This window comes from Scyliorhinus torazame, chromosome 3 (genome assembly GCF_047496885.1).
Source record: "Scyliorhinus torazame isolate Kashiwa2021f chromosome 3, sScyTor2.1, whole genome shotgun sequence".
Lineage (NCBI taxonomy): Eukaryota > Metazoa > Chordata > Chondrichthyes > Carcharhiniformes > Scyliorhinidae > Scyliorhinus > Scyliorhinus torazame.
Window position 1 is genome coordinate 287,641,614 of NC_092709.1, and position 23,335 is coordinate 287,664,948.

General features: G+C 46.7%; 1 protein-coding gene across 3 annotated transcripts in view; it reads right to left on the bottom strand.

Annotated features, from left to right (window-relative positions):
- wdr7 (WD repeat domain 7) overlaps positions 1-23,335 on the bottom strand; it is a 1,110,115-nt gene that overhangs the window by 898,528 nt on the left and 188,252 nt on the right. For all 3 annotated transcript variants that reach the window (XM_072497366.1, XM_072497365.1, XM_072497364.1), the window contains 2 exons: positions 20,627-20,847; positions 521-716 (listed from right to left, as the gene is read on the bottom strand). In XM_072497366.1, the coding sequence (XP_072353467.1) occupies positions 521-716; positions 20,627-20,847 (417 nt within the window). The remainder of the gene's footprint in view (positions 1-520; positions 717-20,626; positions 20,848-23,335) is intronic.

The following is a 23,335-nucleotide window of genomic DNA, read 5'->3' on the forward strand; positions in this document are numbered from 1 at the left end:
GTTATGTGGATAGGGTAGAGATGTGGGCTTGAGTAGGGTGCTCTTTGTAAGGGCTGGTGCAGACTCGATGGGCAGAATGGCCTCCTTCTGCACTGTAAATTCTATGATAGCTTTATACAACAACACATTTGAAGCACACCTGCAGCTAGCAATTCAAAGACCTGATGTAACTGAAAATTCAAATAACCCGATTTCCATAAACTCTTCCCCCATGCCCCTCATAACAATTTCTCCTCGACTCAGTGTGTATATTTAATTTTACCCCACCTCCACAAAGCTTATGCTTGGAAGGTATCTAATGGAACTCCACTTAAATAGGTAATTTATTGGCCTATCTAAAAGGTCAAACTGTAAACTTCTCTATTATCATTCTTAAAGAAAAATTAAGCTTTGTATCTATCGTAAACAGCTTAACATAAATAACTGTGAGGACTTAAAATTCTCAGTTGTTCAGCTTCTGGCCAGCTTTTGACTGAACAACAATATATGCAGACATTCAAAGTGCGAAGTATGTACTCACCAGTGTCCATTTGCCAAACATAGACTGATCCATCTGAACACCCAACCACGAGGTAATCATCAGAAGGTCTCCACTTGATAATTTGAATAGGAAATAGATGCCTCGATGCCAGCATAATGCACTTCTTGTCTCGGAGGCTGAGAAGACCCACTGAATGGTCGCTGGCGACTGAGCAGATACAGTACTGTACTCGAGACTACAGCCAAAGTCAACAAGGAGAAAATATGCACTTCTTAATATTAGGGAGATACTTTTGTTTGGAGACATGTTTACTGAAAAAGCTACTTTCTGTTTTGAATAGGACAAGTGAAAATTCATTAGATTAACCTTAGCATAAAGAAGGCCAAAATACAAATTGCTTATAGACTAATTAAACTCATTGCAACTCCTCGGAGAGCCAATCAGCAGCAGACTGCAACTTCATACCAACTTACCTGCGCTGAATTTCTAAAGCGACTGTCTTGCCCGACATTTGTGACTCAGGCCAAATGAGACTGCGTCCCCAGCTCCGGCCACAAAGTGTGAAAGGAATGGAGTGAAGGAAGACTCAACTCCTTTTTACGGCACTAGCTGGGATGTAGGATTCCAACATAGAATGTAAGGGGAGATTGCTGTCATATGCGGGGCTCAGTCTGGGTCTTTAAAATAGTTATGTTGAAGGTAACAGTGTAAAACTGGCTGAACCATCCAAAGTTAGAGATTTAAATCCCTTTGCTGGATGTTTCCCCAAACAGTGCAATTGTCCAGGGGAAGTTAGCCCTTCGGAACAATTGCCAGGTAAACCCCTAAAAACTTCAGAGGGGAATTCCTCAGCGCATCTTTACGGTACATTCCAAATCGGACGTTGGGGAGCCAGGAAATTATGGACCTTAGTTTCAAGAATATAAAATGGACGAGATTAAATTAAAGATAACAAAATCTACTTTTAGAACAGCAATTGTCCCACTGTTGAAAGTGCACACTATTGCTGGCAAAGATCATAGAGGATTGTGTCCCAGAGGTGATAGGGGAGGACCAGACGTGGTTTATGAAGGGACGTCACCTGACGTTCAACATTAGATGTCTCTTAAATGTGATAATGATGCCAGCGGAGGGGCGTGAGGTCGAGGTGGTGGTAGCCATGGATGCAGAAAAGGCCTTTGATCGGGTAGAGTGGAAGTAGCTGTGGGATATCCTGGGAAGGTTTTGGTTCGGGCAGGGATTATATCCTGCCCGGCTGTTATATCAGGCACCGCTGGCGAATGTAAGGACCAACCGGATCCAGTCAGAATATTTTAGTTTGTGTAGGGGGACAAGACAGGGGTATCCACTCTCCCCACTACTGTTTGCCCTGGCCATAGAGCCCTTGGTAATGGCGCTTAGGTCATCGAACATCTGGTGGGGGACAGTGAGGAGGGGTTGGAGCACAGGGTTTCACTCTACGCGGACGATTTGCTCCTTTACATAACAGACACGTTGGGGGTGGATGGCTGGGATCATGGAGATATTGGAGGAATTTGGTCGGTTCTCGGGCTACAAATTAAACATGGGTAAGAGTGAGATGTTCACAATTCAGGCACGGGGGCAGGAGAGGAGACGGAGGGAGTTACCATTTAAAGTGGTGGGAAGGAGTTTTAGGCACCTGGGGATTCAGGTGGCCAGGGACTGGGATCAGCTCCATAAGCTAAATTTGGGCAGAGCAGTTGAGTAAATGAAAGGGGATTTCCGCAGGTGGAACATGCTCCCGCTGTCATTAGCAGGGAGGGTACAGACTGTGAAGATGACAGTCCTCCCGAGATTGCTATTTGTGTTTCAATGTCTTCCAATTTTTATCCCCAAGGCATTTTTCAGGAAGATGAACGCAGTGATCCCGGGTTTTGTATGGGCTGGTAAGGCCCCGAGGGTGAGGAAGTTATTTTTGGAACGGGGGCGCGGGAAGGGGGGTTTGGACCTTCCGAATTTTATTATTACTGGGTGCCGAATATATTGATGATTAGGAAGTGGGTAGTGGGGGCGGCATCCAGTAAGGGTACGAGCTTGGAGGCTTTGTTAACGCCACCTCTTCCGTTCTTGCCGGCACGGTACTCCACAAGCTCAGTGGTAGTGGCAGCCCGGAGGGCGTGGGGGCAATGGAGGCAGCACATGAGACTGGAGGGGGCGTCTGTGTGGTGACCGATCTGTGACAACCACCGTTTTGTTCTGGAAGGGCTGAACGGGGGCTTTCAGAGATGGCTGCGGGCAGGGATTGAGAGATTTGGTGAAGAGGGTTTTCCAAGCCTGGAGAGATTAGAGGAGGAGTTTGAGTTACCTGATGGAAACGGATTGCGGTACCTGCAGGTATGGAACTTTGTCCGGAGGCAGGTTCCAAGCTTACCTCGCCTCTCTCTAAGGGGACTGCAGGATAAGGTGATATCAAAAACATGGGGAGGGGAGGGTCTCGGAAATATATAAGGAATTGATGGAGTGGGAAGGGGTCCCAATCAGGGAAGTGAAGAGGAAGTGGAAGGAAGAGTTGGGAGGGGAGTTGGAAGTCAGACTATGGGAAAAGGCCTTGAGGAGAGTCAATTCATCCTCGTCGTGAGCCAGGCTTAGCCTGATCCAGTTCAAGGTGGTCCATAGGGCTCATATGACTATGGCCCGGATGAGTAGGTTTTTTGAGGAGGTGGAGGACAGGTGTGGGCGGTGTGGGGGAAGCCCAGCGAATCACGTACACATGTTTTGGGCGTGTCCGAAGCGGAGGAGATTCTGGCAGGGATTTGCGGACGTCATGTCAGAGATTCTGGTAGAGAGCATTCCAGAGATGGTATTATTTGGGGTGTTGGAGGATCCAGGGGCCCAGGAGGGGAGAGTTGGGTATGTTGTGATGTTGTTGCGTGTGTCGGTCCGCTCTGCTGTTTAGAATGTTTAAGTGTTAAAATTATAAATGCTTCAATAAAATGTTTTCTAAAAACAAAGAAAGTGCACACTATTCCACTACTCTCCCAGTCAGCTTTCTATACTGTAAACTTCCGCTCAACCAAATCTCAGTTTCCTGTCCCCTAAGCCATACCAAGTCCCACACTTCAGGCATGATGAGGGCCCTTGAGAGGAGGCAAAGAAAGTTTACCAGAATGGCTCAAGGAATGGGGGATTTTTAGATACAAGGTTAGGTTGGAGAAGCTGGAGTTCTTCACCTTGAAGCGAAGGAGACAGAGGAATGATTTTATGACAGGCTTAGATAAGGGGGCAAAGAAAAATTGTTCCCATTAGTTGAGGTATGTGAATCAAGGAACACAGATTTAAGGTTTATGGGCAAGTGATGGAGGAATGATGTGAGAAAGAATCTCTTATTATTATTTTTAAAAATTTGAGTACCCAATTCTTTTTTTCCCCCCAATTAAGGGGCAATTTCACGCGGCTAATCCACCTATCCTGCGCATCATGATTATATGACGGCACAAAATGGATTTGGTAGTTCAAGGTTAGCAAATAACATCCATACAATCCCTACAGTGCAGAAGGAGGCCATTCGGCCCATCGAGTCTGCACTAACTCTCCAAAGGAGCACCTTACCGAGGCCATTTCCCGACCCTATGGCCTAACCCCACCTGTTCTTCTTTGCCCAAACATATTCTTACCAGCCAGAACTTCAAGGTAGGTGGGCTAAGGTACAAGAACCAAGGGCCCAGACCTACAATAGGCATGATATTTTACCATACTTAGAATATTTGTATTATATCTGCCATTTTGTGGAATGGTTCACAAAAGAACAGCAGCAACAAATCTGAACTGAAAAGGTGGAAAATGTTAAAGTCAGAAGTGATTTTAAAACTGCTAATGAGAGACGACCAAGGATTTATAGAAATCAATGATCCTGGCCAGTTAGCCAAGTTTTTGGCAAGACTCGGTTTGGGGCTAATAAATAACATTTTAGTTGAAGTAGACAAACTTTGAAATTCAAAACATTTGCCCAGTGAATAAAGCCAGAAGATTCCACAGGCTTAGAACAAACAAAATATCAACTTTACCATTCAAAGTAAGAAAGATAAAACAATTTACAATTTCTAACCTAAACTCAAACTTTTTTTTTTATTCATTCAAGGGATATGTGTCGCTGGCTCAGCCATCATTCACTGCCCATCCCTAATTGCCCTCGAGAAGATGGCGGTGAGCCACCTTCTTGAACCATTGCAGTTCATGTGGTGTAGGTCATCCACAGTGTAATTGGGAAAGAGTTCCAGGAATTTGGCCTGGAAAAAGTGGAGGAACAGCAATTTATTTCCAAGTAAGGATGGTGATTGGCTTGAGAGGAAATTGCAGGTGGCATTCCGATGTCTCTGCTGCCCTTGATCCTTCTCAAAGAATCATAGAATTTACAGAGCAGAAGGAGGCCATTCGGCCCATAGAATCTGTACCGTCCCTTGGAAAGTGCACCCTACGTAAGCCCACGCCTTCACTCTATCACTGTAGCCCAATAACCCCATCTAACCCTTTGGATACTAAGGGGCAATTTAGCATGGCCAATCCACCAAACCCAGGGGGGTTGTTTGCAAGCGCTGTTGGGGAGGGTTTAAACTAATGTGGCAGGGGGATGGGAACCAATGCAGGAAGTCAGAGGGTAGTAAAGGCGAGACAGAAACAAGAGCTAATAAGGAGAAAAGTGGAAGGCAGAGAAACAGATTGAACTGCCTAGTATGGCAGGGGGGAGGTAACCAGAGCAGTAGGTCAGCGGGAGAAATAACTGAGGGAAAGTTACAGACTACGGCCAGTAAGATTATGAGGAAGAGCAGACAGGGAGTGATTATTCAACGCAGAGGGGCTGGTGGGCCGAAGTGCATTAGTTTTAATGCGAGGAGTATTTTAGGTAAAACAGATTAACCTAGAGCTTAGATTAGTACATGGAATTATGATGTTGTTGCTATTATAGAAACTTGGTCGAAAGAGGGGCAGGATTGGCAACTAAACATTCCAGGATTTAGATGCTTCAGGCAGAATATAGAGGGATGCAGAAGTGGTGGGTGAGTTGCATTATTGGTGAAGGAGAATATCACAGCTGTGCTGAGGGGGGACACCTTGGAGGGTTCAGGCAGCGAGGCAATATGAGCTCAGGAACAGGAAGGGTGCTGTCACAATGTTGGGGATTTACTACAGACCTAACAGCCAGCGGGAGATAGAGGAGCAGATAAGCAGACAGATCTTGGAAAGATGCATAAATAATAGGGTTGTCGTGGTGGGTGATTTTAACTTTTCCTATATTGACTGGGACACACTTACTGCTGGAGGCATGGATGGAGCAGAATTTGTAAAGAGCATCCAGGAGAGTTTCCTGAAACAATATGTAAATAGCCCAACTTGGGAAGGGGCCATATTAGACCTGGTGCTGGGAAGTGAGCCCGGCCAGGTGATCGAAGTTTCATTAGGAGATCATTTCAGGAACAGTGATCATAATTCTGTAAGTTTTAAGCTGCTGATGGAAAAGGACAAGAGTGGTCCTCAGGTGAAGGTGTTAGACTGGGGAAAGGCTAATTACAACGGCATTAGGCAGGATCTGGAGAGTGTTGACTGGACGAGGCTGTTTGAGGGAAAATCAACATCCGGCATGTGGGAGGCTTTCATAGATTATCATAGAATTTACAGTGCAGAAGGAGGCCATTCGGCCCATCGAGTCTGCACCGGCTCTTGGAAAGAGCACCCTACCCAAGGTCAACACCTCCACCCAACACAAAGGGCAATTTTGGACACTAAGCGCAATTTATCATGGCCAATCCACCTAACCTGCACATCTTTGGACTGTGGGAGGAAACCCACGCACACACGGGGAGGATGTGCAGACTCCGCACAGACAGTGACCCAAGCCAGAATCGAACCTGGGACCCTGGAGCTGTGAAGCAATTGTGCTATCCACAATGCTACCGTGCTGCCCATAATCAAATGTCAGTTATTAGAGTTCAGGACCAGCATGTACCTATGAGGACGAAAGATATGGGTGGCAAGTATAGGGAACCCTGGATAACGAGTGATATTATTAATCTTGTAAAAAATAAAAAGGATGCATTCGTAAGGTCTAAAAGGCTTAGGACAGATGAAGCCCTTGAAGAATATAAAGCAAGTAGTAAGGCACTTAAGGTAGGAGCTAGGAAGGCTAATAGGGGTCACGAAATGTCATTGGCAAACAGGATTAAGAAAAATCCTAAGGCATTTTATACATATGTAAAGAGCAAGAGGGTAGCCAGAAAAAGGGTTGGTCCATTCAAGGATATGATGTATCTATGTATGGAACCAGAGGAAATGTGAGATACACTAAATGAATACTTTGCCTCAGTATTCACCAAAGAGAAGGACTTGGTGGATGAGGAGTAAAGGGTAGATATTCATGTTGATATTAATAAAGAGGTGTTAGGCATCTTTAAAAGCATTAAAGTAGACAAGTCCCCAGGAGCCTGATGGGATCAACCCCAGGATACTGCGGGAGGCAAGGAAGGGAATTGTTGGGGCCTTGACAGTAATCTTTGTATCCTCATTGGCTACAGGTGAAGTTCCAGAAGACTGGAGAGTAGCCAATGTTATTCCATTGTTTAAAAAGGGCAGCAGGAATAATCCAGGAAATTATAGACCGGCGAGCCTTACGTCAGTGGTAGGGAAACTATTGGAAAAGATTCTTAGAGATGTGATTTATTCACATTTGGAAATAAATGGACTTATTAGTGATGGGCAGCATGGATGTGTGATGGGGAGGTCGTGCCTCACTAATTTGATCGAGTTTTCGAGGAAGTGACAAAGATGATAGATGAGGGAAAGGCAGTAGATGTTGAATACATGGACTTCAGTGATGCCTTTGACAAGGTAGACTGGTACAAAAGGTGAAGTCACATGGGAACAGAGAGCTGGCAAGTTGTATACAGAACTGGCTTGGGCACAGAAGACAGAGGGTAGCAGTATAAGGGTGCTTTTATGAATGGAAGGCGGTGACTCACGGTATTCAACAGGGACCAGTTCTGGGGCCTTTGTTGTTTGTGGTGTATATAAATGATTTGGAAGAAAATGTAGCTGGTCGGATTAGTAAGTTTGCAGATGACACAACAATTGGTGGAGTTGCGGCTGGTGAAGAGAATTGTCAGAGGATACAGCAGGATATTAACTGGTTGGAGTCTTGGGCGGAGAAGTGGCAGATGGAGTTTAATCCGGACAAGTGTGAGGTAATGCACTTTGGAAGGTCCAATGCATGTACGAATTACACAATAAATGGTAGAACTCGTGCGAATATTGACGGGCAGGGAGATCTGGGCGTGCATGTCCACCGATCACTGAAAGCAGAAACACATGTGGATAATGTGGTCAAGAAGGCATATGGCATGTTGGCCTTCCTCGGTCGGGGCACTGAATATAAAAATTGGGCAAGTCATGCTGCAGCTGTACGGAACCTTAGTTAGGTCTCATTTTGAATATTGTGTACAATTCTGGTCGCCACACTACCAGAAGGATGTGGATGCTTTGGAGAGGGTACAGAAGCAGTTTACTAGGATGTTGTCTGATATGGAGGGCATTTGCTATGAGGAGAGGTTAGATAAACTCGGTCTGTTCTCACTGGAACGACGGAGGTTGAGTGGCGATCTGATAGAGGTCAACAACATTATAAGACCATAAGACATAGGAGCGGAAGTAAGGTCATTCGGCCCATCAAGTCCACTTCCCTACATCCACCCTATCTAAGCCATTCATTATCTTGTAAGTTTCTATTAGATCTCCCCTCAACCTCCTAAACTCCAATGAATATAATCCATGGATCCTCAGACGTTCATCGTATGTTAGGCCTACCATTCCTGGGATCATCCGTGTGAATCTCCGCTGGACCCGCTCCAGTGCCAGTATGTCCTTCCTGAGGTGTGGGGCCCAAAATTGCTCACAGTGTTCTAAATGGGGCCTAACTAATGCTTTATAAAGCTTCAGAAGTACATCCCTGCTTTTATATTCCAAGCCTCTTGAGATGAATGACAACATTGCATTTGCTTTCTTAATTACGGACTCAACCTGCAAGTTTACCTTTAGAGAATCCTGGACTAGGACTCCCAAGTCCCTCTGCACTTCAGCATTATGAATTTTGTCACCGTTTAGAAAATAGTCCATGCCTCTATTCTTTTTTCCAAAGTGCAAGACCTCGCACTTGCCCACGTTGAATTTCATCAGCCATTTCTTGGACCACTCTCCTAAACTGTCTAAATCTTTCTGCAGCCTCCCCACCTCCTCCATACTACCTGCCCCTCCACCTATCTTTGTATCATCGGCAAACTTAGCCAGAATGCCCCCAGTCCCGTCATCTAGATCGTTAATATACAAAGAGAACAGCTGTGGCCCCAACACTGAACCCTGTGGGACACCACTCGTCACCGGTTGCCATTCCGAAAAAGAACCTTTTATCCCAACTCTCTGCCTTCTGCCTGACAGCCAATCGTCAATCCATGTTAGTACCTTGCCTCAAATACCATGGGCCCTTATTTTACTCAGCAGTCTCCCGTGAGGCACCTTATCAAAGGCCTTTTGGAAGTCAAGATAGATAACATCCATTGGCTCTCCTTGGTCTAACCTATTTGTTATCTCTTCAAAGAACTCTAACAGGTTTGTCAGGCATGACCTTCCCTTACTAAATCCATGCTGACTTGTCCTAATCTGACCCTGCATTATGAATGGCATGGACTAGTGGATAGTCAGATGCTCTTTCCTAGGGTAGGAGAGTCAAGTACTTGGGGAGATAGGTTTAAAGTGCTTGGGGAAAAGTTTACAACAGATGTGCAAGGCAAGTATTTTTAGACAGAGGGTGGTAAATATATTGAACGTGCTGCCTGGGGCGGTGGTAGGAGCAGGTACGATAGTGGCATTTGAGGGACATCTAGACTAGGCGGGAGTGGCCGGGGTCAGCAGGAGTCAGTTGACGTGCGGAAGTGCAATGGGGGGAGTAAACCAGCTAGGATGGGTCCTGGCCGGGGGGGGGGGATCGAGTTGCTGCTGCTAAGATCAAGGAGGAGCTGGAGCGAGGGGGGGGGGGGGGGGGGGGGGGGGGGGGTCGAGACGGGGGTATGCCGCTGTGGGGAACGGGCCGGGTGTGGAGTGCGGGCGCATGGTTGGCCGAGGAGGGGTCATGGCTAGTCGACGGGGGAAGGGGGGCGGGTAACCCCCTGATCCGGCTGATAACCTGGAATGTAAGGGGACTGAATGGGCCGGTTAAGCGGGCCCGCGTGTTCGCGCACCTGAAGGGGCTCAAGGCGGATGTGGTTATGCTCCAGGAGACACCTGAAGGTGGCAGACCAGGTAAGACTGAGGAAAGGGTGGGTAGGTCAGGTGTTTCACTCGGGGCTAGATGCCAAAAATAGAGGGGTGGCGATCTTGGTGGGAAAGAAGGAGTTATTCGAGGCATCGAGCATTGTGGCAGATAATGGCGGTAGGTACATAATGGTAAGTGGTAAGTTGCAGGGTGAGAGGGTGCTACTGGTCAATGTGTATGCTCCGAACTGGGACGATGTGGGTTTTATGCGGCGCATGTTGGGTCGGATCCCAGACTTGGAAGTGGGGGGCCTGATAATGGGGGGAGACTTTAACACTGTGTTGGATCCGGCACTGGATCGCTCCAGGTCTAGGATGGGTAGGAAGCCGGCGGCGGCTAGAGTGTTGAGGGGATTTATGGACCAAATGGGAGGGGTGGACCCTTGGAGATTTGCAAGGCTGGGGGCTAATGAATTTTCATTCTTCTCACATGACCATAAGGCTTATTCTCGAATCGACTTTTTCATTTTGAGTAGGGCGCTGATAGCGAGAGTAGAGGATACCGAGTATTTGGCAATAGCCATTTCGGACCACGCCCCGCATTGGGTGGACTTGGAGATGGGGGAGGAGAGGGACCAGCGCCCGCTGTGGCGCTTGGAGGTGGGGCTGTTGGCGGACGAGGAGGTGAGCGAGCAGGTTCGAGGAAGTATAGAGAGGAGACCAACGACAACGGGGAGGTCCGAGTGGGGATGGTATGGGAGGCACAGAAGGCGGTGGTGAGGGGAGAGCTTATCTCCATCAGGGCCCACAAGGAGCGGAGGGAGCGGACGGGGGGAGAGGGAGAGGCTGGTGGGGGAGATGGTGAGGGTAGACAGGAGGTATGCGGAAGAACCTGAGGAAGGATTGTTGAGGAAGAGGTGCAGCCTACAGGCCAAATTCGACCTGGTGACCACCAGGAAGGCGGAGGTGCAGTGGAGGAAGGCCATGGGGGCGGTCTACGAGTATGGGGAAAAGGCAAGCCGGATGCTGGCGCATCAGCTTTTGAAACGGGACGCAGCTAGGGAAATCGGGGGAGTTAAGGACAGGGGAGGGGAGCGTGGTGCGGAGTGGGGTTGGCATCAATGGGGTCTTCAGGGACTTCTACGAGGAATTGCACCGATCCGAGCCCCCATGGGAGGAGGGAGGGATGGGCCATTTCCTGGACCAATTGAGGTTTCCAAAGGTGGAAGAGGGACTGGTGGCGGGACTGGGGGCCCCGATTGAGCTGGAGGAGCTGATCAAAGGGATAGGAAGCATGCAGGCGGGGAAGGCACCGGGGCCGGACGGTTTCCTGGTCGAGTTCTATAAAAAAATATATGGACCTGTTGGGCCCGCTGTTAGTTAGGACCTTCAATGAGGCAAGGGAGGGGGGGCTTTACCCCCGACGATGTCCCGGGCACTGATCTCCTTGATCCTGAAGCGGGACAAGGATCCCCTGCAATGTGGGTCTTACAGACCGATTTCCTTGCTAAATGTAGATGCCAAGGTGCTGGCGAAGGTCTTAGCCACGAGGATTGAGGATTGTGTGCCGCAGATCATCCACGAAGACCAGACGGGGTTTGTGAAGGGGAGACAGTTGAACGCGAATGTGCGGAGGCTTTTGAACGTTATCATGATGCCGGTGAGGAAGGGGGAGGCGGAGATAGTGGTGGCGATGGACGCTGAGAAAGCCTTCGATAGGGTAGTGGGGGTACCTGTGGGAGGTGCTGAAGAGGTTCGGGTTTGGGGAGGGGTTTGTCAGGTGGGTTAGGCTGTTGTATGAGGTCCCGATGGCGAGTGTGGCCACAAATAGGAGGAGGTCCGAGTACTTTCGGTTGCACCGAGGGACGAGACAGGGGTGTCCCCTGCTCTTCGCAGTGGCGATTGAACCCCTGGCTATGGCACTGAGAGAGTCGAGGAACTGGAGGGGGTTGGTGCGGGGTGGCGAGGAGCATAGGGTGTCGCTTTATGCGGACGACCTGCTGCTGTATGTGGCGGACCAGGTGGGAGGAATGCCAGAGGTAATGAGGAGCCTGAGGGAATTCGGGGACTTTTCGGGGTCCAAGCTCAACATGGGGAAGAGCGAGCTGTTCGTAGTTCAGCTAGGGGACCAGGAGAGGGGGATTGGCGAGCTCCCACTAAAAAGGGCGGAGAGGAGCTTCAGATATTTGGGGGTCTAGGTGGCCAGGAGCTGGGGGGCCCTGTATAGGCTTAACTTTACAAGGCTGGTGGAGCAAATGGAGGAGGAGTTCAAGAGGTGGGACGCGTTGCCGCTGTCCCTGGCGGGTAGGGTGCAGTCAATCAAAATGACGGTGCTCCCAAGGTTTTTGTTCCTGTTCCAGTGCCTCCCCATGTTTATCCCGAAGGCTTTTTTCAGGCGGGTTAACAGGAGTATAATGGGGTTTGTGTGGGCGCGAGGGACTCCGAGGGTGAGAAGGGTGTTCCTGGCGCGGAGTAGAGATAGGGAGGGCTGGCGCTACCCAACCTCTGTGGGTACTACTGGGCCGCCAATGCGACAATGGTGCGCAAGTGGGTGATGGAGGGGGAGGGGGCTGCATGGAAGAGGCTGCAGACAGCGTCCTGTGTGGGTACGAGTCTGGGGCGCTGGCAACGGCGCCGCTGCCGCTCCCTCCAAGGAGGTATACGAGCCCGGTGGTGGTGGCAGCCCTCAAAACTTTGGGGCAGTGGAGGCGGCATAGGGGGGAAGTTAGGGCCTCGGCATGGACCCCATTACGGGGGAACCACCGGTTCGCCCGAGGAAGAACAGGTGGAGGGTTTTCGGGGTGGCACAGGGCAGGGATACGAAAGTTGGGGGACCTGTTTGTGGACGGGAAGTTCGCGAGCTTGGGTGAGCTGGAGGAGAAGTATGGGCTCCCCCCCGGGGAACACCTGCAGGTACTTACAGGTAAGGGCGTTTGCCAGACGGCAGGTGGTGGAATTCCCACGGCTACTGACACACACAGTACAGGACAGGGTGCTCTCCGGGGGGTGGGTGGGAGTGGGGAAGATCTCGGAAACTTACCAGGTGATGCAGGAGGAGGAGGAGGCCTCGGTGGTGGAGTTGAAAGGTAAGTCGCAGGAGGAGTTGGGAGAGGAGATCCAAGAGGGGACGTGGGCAGATGCCCTAGGGAGGGTGGACTCTTCCTCTTCGTGCGCGAGGCTCAGCCTCATACAGTTTAAGGTGCTGCACAGGGCACACATGACCGGGACAAGGATGAGCAGGTTCTTTGGGGGTGAGGACAGGTGTTTTAGGTGCTTAGGGAGCCCAGCAAATCACACCCATATGTTCTGGGCATGCCCAGCGCTGGAGGAATTTTGGAAGGGCGTAGCGAGGACGCTGTCGAGGGTGGTAGGATCCAGGGTCAAACCGGGCTGGGGGCTCGCAATATTTGGGGTGGCAGAGGAGCCGTGAGTGCAGGAGGCTTTTTTAGATTGTGTTTTGTACTTAACCCTGTTGGGTTCTTTTTTCTTTCTCATTTTGTTATTGATATTTTATGAAAACCTTTAATGAAAATTTTTTTTTTTTTTTTTTAAAAAGGGACATCTAGACAAATATATGAATAGGGTGGGAATGGAAGGATATGGACTCCGTAAGGGCAGACAGTTTTAGTTTCGGCAGGCACCATGGTCGGCGCAGGCTTGGAGAGCCGAAGGGCCTGTTCCTGTGCTGTACTGTTCGTTGTTCTTTGAACCTGCAGATCTTTGGACTGTGGGAGGAAATCGGAACAGCCGGAGGAAACCGAGGCGAACACGGGGAGAAAGTGCAAATGCCACAGTCACCCGAGACTGGAATTGAACCCGGGACCCTGGAGCTTTGAGGCAGCAGTGCTAACTACTGTGCCACCCTGGCATAGCGGCCATGGGTTTGAGAGATGCTGTGCAAGCAGCTTTGTTGAAATTGTGCAGTGCATCTTCTAGATGGTACACATTGCTGCCACAGTGAGACGGTATTGGAGGGAGTGAATGCTCGTGAAAGGGATGCCAATTAAGCAGGCTGTTTTGTCCTGGATGGGGGTCAAGCTTCTTGAGTGTTGTTGAAGCTGTACTCATCCACGCAAAGAGATAGTATTCCAACACAGCCATGACTTGTTCAATGTAGCTGGTGGACAGGCTTTGGGTGGTCAGGTGGGTGTAACTCGCCGCAGGATTCTGAGCCTCTGACCTGCTCTTGCAGCCATAGTGTTTATATGGCTAGTCCAATTCAGTTTCTGCTCAATGGTAACCCCCAGGGTGTTAATAATGAGGGATTCAGTGATGGTAATGCCATTGAATATCAAGATTGCGTGGTTAGATTCTCTCTTGCTGAATATGGTCATTGCCTGGCACTTGGGTGGCACAAATGTTACTTGCCACTCATCAACCCAAGCCTCAATATTGTCCAGGGCCCATTGTATTTCAACACTCCTCTGAGGAACTCCTGCAGTGAGTCATACTTGGCACAAAGGAAGATGGTTGTGGTGGTTGGAGGTCGATCATCTCAGCCCCAGGACATCATTGCAGGAATTCCTCAGGGTCATGTCCCAGGCCCAACCATCTTCAGCTGCTTCATCAATGACCTGCCTTCCATCAGAAGGTCAGAAGTGGGGATGTTTGCAGATGACAGCACAATGTTCAGCACCATTCGTGATGCCTCAGATAATGAAGCAGTCCATGACCAAATGCAGCAAGACCTGGACAATATCCAGGCTTGGGCTGACCAAGTGTCAAGTTACATTTGTGCCACACAAGTGCCAGACAATGACCATCTCTTTCAAGAGAGGATCTAACCATCGCTGAACCCCCACAATTAACATCCTGGGGGCTGCCGCTGATCAGAAACTTAACTGGACTAGCTACATTAATACTGTGGCTACCAGGGCAGGTCAAAGGCTAGGAATCCTATGACAAGTAACTCACCTCCTGACCCCACCAAAGCCTATCCTCCACCTGCAAGGCACAAGTCAAGAGTGTAATGGAATACTCTCCACGCCTGGATGAGTGCAGCTTCAACAGCACTCAAGACGCTTGACACCATCCAGGACAAAGCAGCCCGCTTGATTGCTCCTCCTTTCACAGACATTCAAACCCTCCACCACCGACAAACAGTGGCAGGCCTGTACACCATCTGCAAGATGCACTGCAGTAACTCACCAAGGTTTCTTAGACAGCACCTTCCAAACCCACGACCACTACCATCTCGAAGGACAAGAGCAGCAGATATCTAGGAACACCACCACCTGGAGGTTCCGCTCCAAGTCACACACCACCCCGTCTTGGAAATATATCGCCATTCCTTCACTGTTGCTGGGGCAAAATCCTGGAAGTCCCCCCTCAACAGCACAGTGGATGAATCTACATCTGAAGGACGGCAGTGGTTCAAGAAGGCAATTCACCACCACCTTCTGAAGGACAACGAGGGATGGGCATAAATGCTGGCCTAATCAGCAACGCCCACATCCCGTAAATGAATTAAAAGAAATATTCTTGATCTGGTCTCACCAATAATCTATACAACTGTAGCAAAACATTCCTACATCTATCTTCCATTCCTCTTGCAATACAGTTAAATGAGATGACGGAAGTAGTTTTCAGTATTAATGTGGACATAAGAATTTCTAAAGGAAATGTAAGATTACTAACAGAACAGACAAATCTAAAATGGAGACTAAATATGTGCATATGCTATTGCAATTCCCCCCATATTCTAACCCTGCTACACCTGATAATTACACTTGCTCTGGACTCCCATCTGCAATGTCACAGCAGATCGATTACAGGGAGTGCCAGACATACAATTCAGTTGGGTACAGTTCCTTACTTAAAGGATAATTTTTTTTAGTTCTTAAGGGAACTGTTTTTAAACCCACTGAAAGCATAGTGTAATTCATTGGTCTCAAACTTTGGATCTCTGTGCTGTAAGCTACATGGTGCCTGTCTGAATCAGCGGTCATCGCCCTTTGAAAATTTGAAGGAATTTGAAAATGCCCGTGTTTTTACTTTAAAAATTGGATTGACGACATCGGGAAGAATCAGGTGCAAAGGAAATCCATCATTATGAGTCCATTTATATATACCCAAGTGACACGGATCCCACCTCTGAAAGCACGCCTTTGTACTTTCAAGCAAAATTGGATAGCTGACTTTTTAGAACCCTTTGATCCTAAGAGCTGTAGACATTCAGGGAAACAAAATCCCCATTGGTCAATCTAAATGGAAAGTTGGATCTAAAAGCACTCTGAACGGTTATCCCAGGGGGTAAGGTCTCAGTCTCATCAAAGTAATTTTTGTAGCTGGAATACAGACAGTAATGCTGGATTATGATTGGTAATATCGGCAGTGACACAACTTCACTGATTTACATTTAGGGCAGAGTTTATTTTTTTTTAAATTGCGTAATGCTAGAAATATCGACTTCTGCTGACTGCCATAAATAACAGCTCTCTCACCATATCCTAGATGACAAGGGCGAACTCTAGCTAAGTGAAAGAGAAAATGTTGGTGCAGAAATCCGAATTGCACATTCCAGGGAGGAATAAATGCCCTCAATAATCTTTTTAAAACTTTTTTAAATTCTTAAAAACTTTTTAAAGTATCCAATTAAGTGCCCACCCAGGCTACAAGACTTTTTAGGCACAAGATGGACAATGTTCAATAAACGCTGCATAAGCCAAGTTGCACTATAGTTTGAAAATGTATATGGCAGCCTTAAAAGTAACAGTTGCACACTTCATCTGCAGGACAAACACATACAATTGATGAAAAGCTAGCTTCAAAGTGTTCCTAGATCTTCAAATGACAGAAAATAACAGTTTTTCACAAGTGGCACAAAAATAACAACCCTTCAAAAAATACCAAGAGATTGTATCAAGGCTACATAGTATCTCAGGAATAGGAAAGAGTCTCAATACACCAAGAGCCAAAAATTGTAGGTTAAAAGAAAAAGGAAGAAAAAGAAGGCTAAGGTTGGAGTGGAAAAGGAGATGGGTAAAGAAAGGAATTGTGAAAACAAGAAGGAAGATGATAAGGATAAAGTAACTAGGGAAAACATTCCAGTGCTGGAAGAAAGTGGTCTCTGCAAATAAGTGATTGGAAGGGAGGAAACTGACTGTGCAGCAAGTGCAAAAATGTACATTGTGTATTGTGTATTAAATGTAAAAAAATTAATATAGAGAAATATAAATATGTAGAAATACACAAAAATGACACCCAAATGATAATTATAGAAGCATATTGTGATTAATATTAGGAATACTACTTCTACGTTGCTGTTTCATCAACGGTAAACTTTGTGCTCACAATATGCTGCTTTGAAGGGGAAATGCAAAGTGAGATTTCCTCTAGGGTTGCCTAACATTGGTTTCATGAACTCATTCATTCATGGGATATGAATATTGCTAGCAAGGCCAGCATTTATTGCCCATTCTTCACGTTTGTTTTAATCATTCTAGGCTTGTGGGCATCACTGGCTAAATCAACATTTTAATTGCCCAACCATAATGGCCCATGAGAAGGTGCTGGTGAGACACTTTCTTGAGCCACTGCAGTCTATGTGGTCTAGATGCATGCACAGTGCTGTTAGGAAAGAAGTTCCAGGATTTTGACCCATTAACAGTGAAACCGCAGCTTCCAAGTCAGGATGGACTGTCACTTGGAGAGAACTTGCAGGTGGTGGCTCTTGTCCTTTTAGATGGTTAAGGTTGAGGGTTGGAAGATGTTGCCAAAGAAGCCTTGGTGTGTTCCACCAATGCATCTTTTTTTAAAATTAATTTACAGGATGTGGGCGTCGCTGATTAGGCCAACATTTATTGCCCACTCCTCGTTGCCCTTCAGAAGGTAGTAGCGAGTTGCCTTCTTGATCCTCTGCAGTCTGAGGTGTAGGTACATCAACTATACTGTTAGGGAGAATGTTCCAGGATTTCGACCCAGCAACAGTGAAGGAACGGCGATATATTTCCAAGTCGAGGTGGTGAATGACTTTAAGGGGAACCTCCAGGTGGTGGGGTTCCCAGATATCTTCTGTTCTTCTCCTTCTAGAAGGTAATGGTCGTCGGTTTGGAAGGTGCTGTCAAAGGAACCTTGGTGAGTTACTGCAGTGCATCTTGTATATTGTACACAAGGCTGCCACTGTTCGTCGGTGGTGGAGGGTTTGAATTATTGTAGGAGGAGAAATCAAACGGGCTGCTTTGTCCTGGATGGTATCAAGCTTCCTGAGTGGTGTTGGAGCTGCACTCATCTTGTAGGTGGTACGCGTTGCTGCCACTAAGCACTGACGGTGGAGGAAGTAAATGATTAAGGTGGTGGATAGCAGGCAAATTAAGCGAGCTGCTTTGTGCTGGCTGGTGTCCGCTTGAGTGCTGTTGGGGGTCCCACTCATCCAGGCAAGTGGAATGTATTCCATCACAGTCCTGACCGGTGCCTTCTAGATTGTGGATAGGCTTTAACGAGTCATAACTTTTCCCCGTAGAGTAGCCACAATATTAATATGGTTGGTCCAGTTCAGTTTCTGGTCAATGGTCCCCCAGGATGTTGCTAGTGGGGGATTCAATTAGGATAATGTCACTCAATGCCATGGGGAGATGGTTGGATTCTCTCTTGATGGAGATGGCCATTGCTGGCACTTGAGGGGGGCTGGGAAGCACTGAAGGTTTTGCTGGGTCAAGGGTTCAAATGTAGAGGCGAACTGGTTGAGCAAATCAACAGCTGCAGTTGGGAATTGGAGAGTACAACTACAAGAAAATTCTAGTACCTTCGAGAGGAGGAGGAGGAGGATTATCACCGAGCACAGAAGGTAATTTGAAATGTTCCTGATAAGCTAATTAAAGGGGACCATATCCTCCAACAAACTGGAATGAATTATTTGCATAAGGGGTACATTCTAGAGTGGTTCGCAACTTGCTGCCCAGTTGATCAGCTAACACTTCATATACATTTCATCAATCACCACATGATTGCTTTAAGAGTCCATTGCTAAAACTATTCATGGCCATCATGTTCATGTTTTCATACATGTTGCTGATTTTGCCATTGGCAAATTTCACTCCATCATAAATCAGAATCTCTGCTGGTGTCCTTATCCATTTTCCCATAATGTTGTCTATAATAACCATTTGTCCTCACTAAGTATTATTGTCAAAAGTCTAAATCTGGTCACCAGGTCTACAAAGTGTAGAATGAAAATACCTCTGTCCTTGTTCCATACTTTAGATACATAAAAACTACCTCAAGGTTGCTTGCCAATACTTACAATAGGACGTGATGGAATTCTCAGATTTCTGTTGAACATTGATTTCACATTCCACACAAATCTCTTCAATCGGCTTTGCATACTCATCAACCATCCCTACATTGGTGTGTCAGATTTTTAACCTTTAACAATTGTCAATATAACTTTGGACAATCTTTTTTCTCCTCTGATTCTGATCAGGTGATGCCATTATTACTCTAAGAAAAATCAGCTTTTGTTAAAGAAATACAACAATGTGCTGACTGGGTAAGCAGTCAATCCAATAACTTGCAAAAAATAATTGCCTTATCCTACTCCATGAAAGTTTTATTTGTGTCTTTTTCATAGGTTTATTGAACAGCAAAGATATTTAACTAGAGTCTACATCAGTATTTATAAAATTTCCTATTCCAACCAATTTACATGGAATTGCAACACTCTTTCATGACATCAATGTATTATCAAACCTAAAGCAAGTAGAGTTTTTTAATTCCTTAACCCTGCAATGGAACTCACTATTTAGCCAAATCTGTTCCACGTACTGTTGAAGTGCAAGAACTAGCGAGTAGAGCAGTTAAAGGGATCTGTGGCCAACACATTCATCACAACAATCTTGTGATCAGTACAATTTATTCATGTTCATCGTCCACTCAATCCTTTTCCTCAGAATTCTTCACTTCATGCATCATTTCAAGGATCCTGTCTCACCAAGTCATATCTGAAGCCCCAATTTGTTATCTGTTCCATGGGTGCTTTGCCTCAAACGCAACTATTTTTCCTATTAGCATAATTTATCAGTTTACATCGAAAGAACAGATCTGTAAAAAACTGAGGCACTCCAGTCAGCACTTCCCCTTTAAATCCAACAAGAATCCCTTGAATTGTCAGCACCCTTTAGCTTAATTGCTTCTGCATTCAATCAGTTTTACCTTAAATTCCTATACCAGAGCTTAATTCACAGCTTCAGGAAACGTCAACGTCACTTTCTCAAAATGTCAAGATTGATCATTCCTTTCTGAATTTGTTCAATGCTTTTTACTAGGTTGTAAATCAAAACATTTTCCATTCCCATTCACCACAGTTATTCTTTTTGCTATTTCTCAACTACATTGAGCCATCTGCACACCATTTATCCCCTTCTCTCCACAAAATCACACCAATTGACCCTCTAACCCACTTACATGTTCACTTCAAAGGCCTTCCTTGGTGATTTATTCCACGAGTCCACTACTGCAAATTCTCGATAAGGGAAAGTGATTTTGGATATGTTTGTTCAAACAAGAACTAAATGTAGTCCTAAATTCTAGTAGTTTGAGAGATCTGAAAACTCATCACTCTGAATGTGAGTTGAGCCGACCCAATTAACCATCATCCATAAGTTTTTCATAGCCAGAAGAAACCATGTTGGGCATGGAACTGAATTACTTTGTTAAAATTTAAGAAGAATACTTCTAAGAATTCTCCTTAAAAAATTAAATCCTTCCAAAGGGCCTGCCCTTTAGCTAGATTGAATCAAAATGAAAAGAGTAATACTTTTTGAGCTCTAAAATCTATATTACAACATAATAATGAAGATTCTGAAATTAGTAACTAGTATTGGACTTGAGCTTATATTTAAGTACAAGATTGAATACGTTCAAACCTGAATTTCAATATTCTCATAATGAACTTACACTGCAATTTTCTGGTGGCACTACCAGTTGAGTGATTTCTCCACCATGGACGCAGAAGATATGTTTCATTTCCCCAGAGTTGATATCCCAGATGATTACAGAGAAATCTACTCCTCCTGACACCAAGTAGCGCTGATCATACCGTGTTGAGACCTGGTGTGGATACAACAGGCACGTCACTTTGCTTCGGTGGCCACGTAGAGTTCGATGAGGTGGCCAGCCTGATAAAATATAAATAAAATAAATGTTTAAATCCATGCTGCATTCAAATCTATACGAGGCCAGATGGCACTTTATGTAGTGCTTCCAGATCTCATGATGGATGGCTCAATGCTCATGCCTGTGCCCCTAGGATGTGAAGGAGTGAAGATGTGAAGTATGCCAGAGTAAAAGACCAGAACAGAAAAATGTCAATGATTTTGGAGGACAAGAAATTTAAAGGTGGAGTTAAGGACATGGCTGAGCGCCATTCTGTAGAGCAGGGGCTCACTTTAGATACCTGGGGGTACAGGTTACTCAGGATTGGGGGGGGGGGGGGGCTCCGTAAGTACAACATTTCTAGTTTGGTGGGGAGGGTGAAAGCTGCTCTGGCAAGGTGAGATGGTCTCTCTCTGTCACTGGTGGGTCGGGTACATGCGGTTAAAATGAACGTGTTGCCACGATTTCTATTTATTTTCCAATGCCTGCCGATTTTCCTGCCAAAGGCATTTTTTTCAGAGAGATTGAAGGGATGATTACCTTGTTTATATGGGGAGGGAAGGTGGCCAGAATTAGAAAGGTGCTACTACAGAGAAGAAGGCAGGCAGGGGGTTTAGGTCTTCCGAACCTGATGTATTATTACTGGGCAGCGAATGTGGAGAAGGTACAGATCTGGGTCAGAGGGGTTGACTCCCAATGGGTCAGAATGGAGGAGAGTTTGGGTAAGGGGCCGGGGTTGAAGGCGCTAGCGACAGCGCCGCTCCCGACGGCCCCAGGGAAATATTCAGGTAGTCCGGTAGTAATAGTTGTTGAGAATTTGGAGGCAGTTTCGTCAGCACATCAGGTTGGGGACTGGGTCAAGGGAAATGCCGATTCGGGGGAACCATAGATTTGAGCCAGGGAAGTGGGATGGAAATTTTCGGAAATGGGAGGAGAAGGGGATTAAGAGACTAAAAGATTTGTTTTTTGAGGGTCGGTTTGCAGGATTGAAGGAACTGGGTGCGAAGTATGGGCAGGAGCAGGGGGAAATATTTAGATACATGCAGGTTTGAGTCTTTGCCAGAAAGGAGATACAGAGTTTCCCAGTAGAGCCGGCCTCCACATTGCTGGAGGAGGTGCCGACGACAGGAGGACTCGAGAAGGGGTAATGTCGGCGGTTTACGGGGCTATTTTGGGAGGAGAAGGCACCGCTGGACAGGATCAAAGCAAAGTGGGAGGAAGAGTTGGGAGAGGCTATGGGGAAGGGGTTCTGGTGCAGATGCTCCGGAGAGTGAATGCCTCCACCTTGTGCACGAGGTTGGGGCTGATACAGCTGAAGGTGGTATATAGAGCACACCTCACAAGAGCGAGCATGAGCCGGCTCTTTGAGGGGCTGGAAGATATGTGTTAACATTGAGAGTGGCCCAGCAAACCACATTCATATGTTTTGGTCCTGTCCAAAGCTGGAAGATTACTAGGTGGTGGTTTTGGGGGTAATCTATAGTGATGCACGTGAAACTGGACCCGGACCCTCGGGAGGCCATATTCGGGGTGTCGGACCAGGTGGGGTTGGAAACGAGTGCGGAGGCAAAGGCCGTAGCCTTCGCCTCGTTGATCACCCGAAGGTAGATCCTGTTGGGATGGAGATCAACCTCGCCACCCGGTGCCCTGGCGTGGCAGGGGGAACTGCTGGAATTCTTGACTCTTGAGAAGGTCAATTTTGAACTGAGGGGAAGGATGGAGGGGTTCTACAATTCATGGGCATTATTCATTATGCACTTTCGAGAATTGGATTTCATCGAACATTAGAGGGGGGATTGAAAGGGTTGGGGGAGGGAGACTGTATGTGTTAATGGTAACTGATTCCCGATTCCTTTTTGTTATTTTTTTATGTTAACATGCGGGCTAAAGTTTGGGGGTTTGGTGGGAGGATGGGATCGTTGTTATTGATATGGGGATTGACATTGTATTGGTTACAGCTTATTTTTTTGTTAGGTGATATGATCCAGATCGTTATCTGGATCGTTATTTTTGTTGGGTGTAAATTTGGGAGAAAATGTGAAAAAGGAGGAGAATTAAAATATTTTTTTTAAAAAAGGAAGTGGCTGAGCAGATCAACAGCTGCAGCAGGATTGTAACTAATTGGAGGTCAAAGTTAGGCAACTGGGCATTTGTAAGTGACTTGGAAGAAGTGTTTTTCCATGAGTAGACACAAATGCAAGTGATCTTGGAAACAGTAAGTTGGTGGTAAGGGATAGAAAGAAGTGAGAGCTGGCATTTTCTGTGACAGGAAATTAAATGAATGGAGGCAATGGGAGATGGAAAGGTCGAGACAGTAGCCATAATTTTGGGTCAAAGAAATTGGACTTCCGGTTGCGACATATGGAGGGAGGGGTCCAGGGAAGGCAAGAGAGGAGTGATTTCAAAAAAGAGAAGCAAGGATGGCTGAGGTGATGATTGAAATCAGTGATAATAATGGGTTATTCAGAGCCAAAGTGGAGGGAGGAATCTCTGGGAGAAATTCAGAATGGC